This window comes from Panthera onca, chromosome Y (genome assembly GCF_046562875.1).
Source record: "Panthera onca isolate mPanOnc1 chromosome Y, mPanOnc1 haplotype 2, whole genome shotgun sequence".
NCBI lineage: Eukaryota > Metazoa > Chordata > Mammalia > Carnivora > Felidae > Panthera > Panthera onca.
In genome coordinates, this window is record NC_138358.1 from 12,644,918 (window position 1) to 12,652,655 (window position 7,738).

At 50.0% G+C, this 7,738-nt stretch overlaps 1 protein-coding gene across 1 annotated transcript; it reads right to left on the minus strand.

Annotated features, from left to right (window-relative positions):
• Positions 1 to 256: 256 nt before the first annotated feature.
• Positions 257 to 1,304, minus strand: LOC145714982 (protein S100-A8-like). Its single transcript, XM_081794578.1, has 3 exons — positions 1,176 to 1,304; positions 601 to 763; positions 257 to 454 (listed from the first exon to the last, which is right to left on the minus strand). Exons 1-3 carry the CDS (start codon positions 1,268 to 1,270, stop codon positions 326 to 328), a joined length of 387 nt encoding a protein of 128 aa, XP_081650704.1. The 5' UTR covers positions 1,271 to 1,304; the 3' UTR covers positions 257 to 325.
• Between the last annotated feature and the right edge of the window lie 6,434 nt (positions 1,305 to 7,738).

A 7,738-nucleotide genomic window follows, 5' to 3' on the forward strand; every position in this document is an offset into this window, starting at 1 on the left:
GCTACAAGTATCATGGGCTTTTCAGAATCCTTGAGTCCTAGAACCAATTTCTCTGGACCATGGGATTAGATGAGATGAGAATAGTTTGGGGAGAACATGGGGAGGAAACCAGATGAGTGGAAAGCACTGAAGGTTTGTGAGAGACAGGGAGTGGGGACAATAGAGGTTTGGTTTAGTTCCTTTGGGTTTTCCAGCCCTCCCTCCACCCACTAGGAACCTCATCCCACAAGAGAAAGGCAAGACACCAAAAGAGGCCTGAGGTATCAACTACTTTATTATTTTGCAAGGACAGGTCCAGGGCCCAGCCCCAGGGCCCAGGGCTCTGCTACTCTCGGTGGATATCTTCATGGGTTGCCACACCCACCTTTATCACCAGTATGAGGAACTCTTCAAAGTTAATTGCACCATCACTATTGACATCCAACTCTTTGAACCAGGTGTCTGCATCCTTTTTCTGTAAAGAAGAAGGAGAAAGAGGACAGAGTGTAAAGACTTTGGCAAGAGCTGAGGTACAGCTGTCTACATAGGGTGGTGTGGAGGACCAGTGCCTAGGGCTTCATCAGCCAGGCAGAACCCTGACCACACCCAGCCCCTCCTCACCTTCATGTACCGAGGACACTCTGTCTCTAACAACTTCTTCAAATCATCCCTGTAGAGGGCATGGTAATTCCCCTTCTCCAAGGAGTATTTGTGGTAAACGTCAATGAGGGAGTTTATAGCAGTCTCCAGTTCCGTCAGCATGGTTCCCAAGGATCTGCCCCACCTGGAACACAGAACACATGGGGAATCCCAGGGTGGGGAGGGTGCCTCTGTCTCCAGCAGAGTGAAGACTAGGGGGACACTCATTACCCCCAGCTGTTGGCTTTGTCCTGGTCTGCACCATTTAGGTAACCCAGTGGATGGCTGTGCTGATGGGAAGGAAGGGCTGTGGGAGGGGGAGGGTCCACACACAGTGCATGCCAGCTCTCCCTGTGCCCTCACCCAACCAAGAGTGCCAGAGGACTGTTCCGTCTCTATCCCTATCTCACCAACTTCCTCCAGGAGCTCTGGATCGAGCTCCAGACCTCCCTGATATTTCTCTCCCCTCTCATAGAAAAGGCAGCTTCACTTCCAGCCCTCTCTCCTGTGGGGGCCCAGCCTCAAAGCATGGAGCCAACCGAAGCAGTCCTACTTACCAGGTCTCCCTGAAACAGAGTTGACAGAAGACATGCAGGGCTGAGTGTCGGCTCCCTTTTATAGCAGCCAGGATTTGGCCAGCTGCCAGGGCCATGCAGAGGCAGCTGCTCCCTTCCTGGGTTGCCACAGCCTCTGGTTTCCCAATCAGGTAAATGGGGCAATCACTGCACAGAATGAAAGTTTCTGATGAGAGGTGGAGGTGGGGGCGGTGGGTAGTGGAAAGAGGAAGGCACTTGCTAGGCACTAGTGCCCAGCAGGAGAAACAAGAAGAGGCCATGGTGAGGACTCCTTTGGTGGGCCCCTGGTATCCTCTGGCTTGGCCAACCAGGATGCCCACTCCTGAGTCCCCCTCGCTGTTGCTGCTGCTAATCTTGTGCATTGTGGCCTGTCTGTGCATCTCTGAAATATAATTGGAGCTGAAAGCAAAATTTTGAGTGTTTGCATCAATAAGCACATTTCTCCATGGCTTTCATCAGATTCTTGAAAGGGCCCAAGACCCCTAAGAGGTTAAGAACACTTGTCTTAGCTGCTGGATTTTAGCAGTGAAGGCTGGACCGTTTCTATGATTGCTGCTGTTTGTGCGTGGTTGGACTCTGTGGGACGTGCGCTGCTCTCTCAGGCTCTCTCCAGCTGCCCACAGCCCTTCCAAGCTCTCTTGCTCTGGGAGCTGAGGGTGCACTGTGCTCTGGGACACGGAGGCTGGCTTGGGGTCCCTCTGCATGTGGGAGGCACTGAGTCACTTCATAAACAGAGCAGGGACCCTTCAGCCCTCTCTGGGGTGATTGTGTGCCTCTGACCCCAGCAGCCTGGGCTGAAGAGGAACCCAACTCTGTGGGGGTCAGGTGGGGGAGAAGGGATTCTTTGAGAAGCCAGAAGACCTTTGTGTCCAAGGGGAGAAGAGAAGGTGGCCAATTCCCCCAGGATTTCAGGAGGAACAACACCCCCCTTCCACAACAAGATGCCACTCAGATTAACTGGCTTCCAACACTGAAGATTTGTGGTACATCTCTTTTGTTACAAAACACAAAGCACAAAGAGCCTTGGAAAATGCCTATCAGGAAGGTGGTGCACACAACCCACCCAGTCTACAGACACGGAAGTAGACGGCCAGGAAGGTGAGGCGGTTCACTCAGAGTTTCCCAGTGCAGAAATGTCATGGCCCAGAGAATCATGCACCAGAACATGACCTGACAAGAACATGACTCTGCTGGGAAATCTCTCTGCTTCCTTCATGCATTCAACAGATATTTACATTGTGCCTCTCCAGGTCATCATCACCTCCTGGGGGAAGTAGATGAGATTAGCACCCTCTCCTTCATGTTTCCATACCTCTTTGGGCTCCATTATATTGTTAACTTTATAGCTGTGTAACTTTGGGTTAATTACACTCTCTGTGACTTAGTTACCTCAATTATTAGGAAGAGATTAAAAATAGAGTCTACCTGCAGCCTACGGAATGGGGGAAAATATTTGCAAATCATTTATCTGACAAGGGGTTAATATCCAAAATATCTAAAGAACTTCTACAATTCAACAACAAAATTACCCTGATTGAAAGATGGGCAAAGGACTAGAAGACATTTCTCCAAGGAAGATATACAAAGCCACAGTGAGGTACCACCTCAGACCCAAGTGATAGTGAGGGTGTGGAGAATTTGAGACCCTTGTGCACTGTTGGTGGGAATGTAAAATAGTGCAGCTGCTGTGGAGAACAGTGCGATGGCTCCTCAAAAAGTTAAAGACAGAATTACTATGTGATCCAGTAATTCCACTTCTGGGTCTATACCCAAAATAATTGAAATCAGGGTTTCAAATAGATATTTATACATCCATGATCACAGCAGCATTATTTACAATTGCCAAAAAGTAGAAACAAGCCGGTGTCCATCCAAGGATGAGTGAATAAATAAAATGTAGTATATACTTAAAATGGAGTATTATCAGCCTCTAAAAAGGAAGGTAATTCTCACACATGCTACAACATGGATGAACCTTGGAGACGTGATGCTGCATGAAATAGACCAGACACAAAAAGACAAATGCTGTTTGATTCCACCTATATGAGGTCTCTAGAGTAGTCAAATTCATAGAGACAGAAAACGGAATGGTGGCTGCCAGGGCCTCAGGGAGGAATAATGAAGAGTTAGCGTTTATTGGGTTAGGGTTTCAGCTGCAATATAAAAAGAGTCCGGGGCACCTGGGTGTCTCAGTCAGTTAAGTGTTCAACTCCTGATTTCAGTTCAGGTCATGTTCTCACAGTTTGTGGGTTCAAGCCCCACATTGGGCTCCGTGCTGACAGTGTGGAACCTGCTTGGGATTCTCTCTCCATCTCTCTCTTCCTCTCTCGTGCTGGTTCTCTCTCTCACTCTCAAATAAATAAATAAATAAATAAACTTTTAAGAAAGACAGAGTTCTGAAGATTGGTTGCACAACAATGAGCACATATTTAACACAACTGAACAATACACGTAGATGGTAAATTTTATATATATATATATAGCCACAATTAAAAACTTAAAAATGTTTAAATGCTTCCTCCTAAAAAATTAATGAAATCTACCTTATAGTGTTGTGAGGACTAATAACAAATGAAAAATATTTATGATTTGCAGACTTTTTAAAGTTTATTTATTTATTTTGAGAGATAGAGAGAAAGAAAGCAGGAGCAGGGGAGGGGCAGAGAGAGAGAGGGAGAGAGAGAATCCCATGCACGCTCTGTGCTGTTAGCACAGAGCCCAACGCCAGGCTCAAACTCCCAAACCGTGAGATCATGACCTGAGCCGAAATCAAGAGTCGAACGTTCATGGGCTGAGCCACCCAGGCGCCCCTGTGGACTTTGTTAATATGTATTATATTTTAATAAACAATTTACACAAAGGATGTGTGACGTACTTAGCGCACTGCAGAGCTAGCACTGGGTGGGTACACACTGGGACGACTGCTCTCACGAGTGCCTGACTCCTCAGCTGGGCTGTGAGCCCTCAAGGACCCAGAATGGACCATCCATCTCTGCCTCCATAGGACCCAGCACAGGGACTGGAATACATACTAACAGCAAGCAATCAATAATAAGAACAAATAATAGCAAAAAAAAAAAAAAAAAAAAAAAAAAAATTTATTGGGCTGTTACCACGTGCCAGGAACTGTTGTACGTGCTTTACCTACATCAATCCATTTCTCACTATAAACTATGAAGTTTGTACTGTCATAATCCCCATTCTACAGATGAGGACCTGAGGCCCACTGAGAGATACAACATTCAGTGCATCGGATTACTTGGGTGACATGATGTGACATCATGCACTTCCTGCCTCTGCCTGGAATGCTCTTTGCCAGTCAAGTCCTTCTTTTTCTTCCTGATCCAGCCAGGCACTGTGTGCTCTGCATCTATCTCTGACCCTCCTCCCCACACCCCTACCAACACTGAGTTAATTCTTCTCTCCTCCATGCTACCCAAATCTTCATACATCATGGCATTTTCCCCACTGTGTTATGACTCATCTGTTTCTTTTCTGTCTTTTCTTTGGGACCAGGATCCCCTTTGAGCAGAAATCACATACATCCCTGGAGCCTGGTACAAACTAGGTGCTCAACTAATACTTATTGAGGTGATAAGCGAATGCACAATTGAACTTTGATCTATCCCTTATATGATGCTGAAATTCCCTTTATCACATCCCACCAGCTTAGATCACTTTTATAACATGGCAGAATATAAATACATCAACCAAATGCAATCTAACTTCCTTGGCAAGAGGTTAGTCAACATTGTGACAGAAAAATAGAGCTGTTTCTGACACATATAATGACAACTTTTCAATCAATGATCAAGCACTTATCTATACCTGTTGTTCACCAAGCCTCTCCTATATGGCCTGGCATAATAGCACCTTACTTACCCCAAATAGCACAATATATTTTCAAAGTATTTTTGTATCACTGCCTCATTTGATAACCCTGCAAAGTGGACATTACAGGTACAATCATCCCTATGTGACAGATGAGGAAACTGAGGCACAGGGAGTTACTCAAGTTTCTTCCTATGGACATGTGTTCTGCTTATGTGCCAAAAAGCACACATTAGAACAAAAAAAAAAGTGGCTTTTCTGAGACTCTTCTTAGGATCCATTCACAAGCCTGGAATGGAGCTCACACTGACCTCTCCCAGTGGAGGTGAGGGTGAGGCTGATGATGTCATCCTAGGCCCCTGAGCCCTGAAGAGATGCCTCCCTTGAAGCCAGTCCCAGTGGAGACAGCTTTCTTCATCCAGGAATTAGGAAAACCAGGCCCCAGGTCCAGTGGGGGAGACCCAAGGTAGACGTGAGCCATGACCCCCTTCTGGCATCGTGTGCTTGTCCGGGGAGCTTGCACCAGTCAGGCCATGAAACTGCCCTTGAGATGCTCCCCAGCCCCCGGATAGACAGCCTAAGGAGCTTCAGGGGGAACAGGAACCAGGCTGAGTGACCTGGCAGGAGGGGTGTCAAGAATTGGGTAAGCACATCAGGGGAAAAGGCAGGGCCTATAATCAGACCGACGGATGTGGGGCAACCCAGGGGAGTGGAACCTGCTCCTACTTACAGGAAAGAACTAGGTCCTAGGTATGTGTCCCAAGAGTCCAACCAGGCCTGGGCCCAAGGCTGAGGAAATGAAGCCACACCAGCAGAGCCAGTGCAGAAACACCTCTCCACACCCCAGAAAAGGGCAGGAGGTCTAGGCTGAGCTGCCCCTTAGCACCCAAAGATCTGTGGAACTCAGCAGTCTCAGAAGAGACAGGCAGGAAGAATCATCCCCTGGGCCTGGAGGAGGTTGGTAGCCTGGTCATCCATGCCTCTGGTCATGACTAAGAGGCCCACAGGAGGCAGCACAGACACAGGCATCAGAGTCCATCCACAGGCCCCGTTCCTGCATTCCTCCTCCAACACATGCATCCACTCACTGGCAGAGGACACAGAAGGTAAAACACTCCCAAGGTGCAGCAGGACACTCACCTGCACTGGGCAGTGCAGGCCCCATGGAGTCCCCAGGAAGGTCCAGAGGGAGACAGCTGGGGCAAAGTGTTGTCAGTGCCGGCAAGGCCCAGGGCACATTGGGAACAACACCCTGCTTCAGAGCTTGACTGGTCAAAAACGAAGGCCCCAGCTCAGCCCATAGGGCACTGCCCCCTTGTGGCACACAGACCCAGCTGCTGAGAGAACCAAACCAAGTCCGGTAAATGCCGGCCCCCCTCCCCCCCACCCCCACCATCGTTTGTTGAAAACACATCTTTTTCATCACAATACACTCAGGACATGGATTTGCAGACCATCCTCTGAGAAGAAGCCCACCAAGATGGGCCCCAGCAAGGCCTAAAGGCAGAGAAGACTCTGCATAAAGGAGATGCTCTTCATCAGATTCCTGGGCTCCCAGGGAGAGAAAAATAAACACAGAGACAAGGGGTGGGGGGCAGATCCCTGCTGGGAGGGGTGAGAGACCACAGAGGACTTGGATGGTGAGTCACAATAGCCCCAAGTAGAGTAACGCCCGCATCAGCCTTTATTAGTAAAACCAGACCCAACCCTTCTCTTCTCCAGGAAGTCTTTCCTGATTGATGGGAGCCCAGGTTCCACTTTTCACTCTTCACCATAACAGATTGGAGTGTTGCCCTTTGCCCTTGTCCCAGTCTCTGACTCAGTGTGTGCAAAACCCACCTCACAATCTTTCCTCGCTGACTGGCCTTGACGTCAATTACCTGCATCATCCTCCCTTCTCAGGCCCAAGCCACTCCACTTTTAAACACTCATTCCTGGGGGCTCTCCTCTAGGCCCTCGAGGTGGGTCCTTGTCCAGTGTGCGTCGGCCCCCCTGCTCCCTGTCCCATCATGTACATGCAGAGAATGAGTGGTCAAAACATCACCGGTGAGGCCTGGCTTCCTTGCCAGAGAGGCAGCTCCCCAAGAGAATGGATGCCCCCCCTCAGACAGGGACTCCTGGAGGCCGGGCTGGGCCTCCCCGCTCAGACAGGGGCTCCAGGGAACTAGCGCCCTGCCTGCTCCCTCAGACAGGGGCTCCAGGAGACTGGGGCCATGCCTCCCCCACTCAGACAGGAGCTCCTGGAGGTCAGGGCCATGCCTCCCCACTCAGACAGGGGCTCCAGGGGACTGGGGCCATGCCTCCCCCCTCAGACAGGGGCTCCAGGAGGTCAGGCCGGACCTCCCCCTCAGACAAGGAGTCCTGGAGGCCGGGCCGTGTCTCCCCGCTCAGACAGGGGCTCCTGGAGGCTGGGCTGTGCCTTCCCCTTCAGACAGGGGCTCCTGAAGGTCAGGGCCATGCCTCCCCTCTCAGACAACGGCTCCTGGAGGTCGGGCCATGCCTCCCCCCTCAGACAGGGGCTCCTGGAGGTCAGGGCCATGTCTCCCCACACAGACAGGGGCTCCAGGGGACTAGGGCCATGCCTCCCCCCTCAGACAGGGGCTCCTGGAGACTGGGGCTGTATCTCTCACCCTAAATGGATGGTCCCCGATGTAGGACGCACAGCAGATGCCCAAATCCATGAACTAAAGAATTCCAGGACACATTTATGGGGT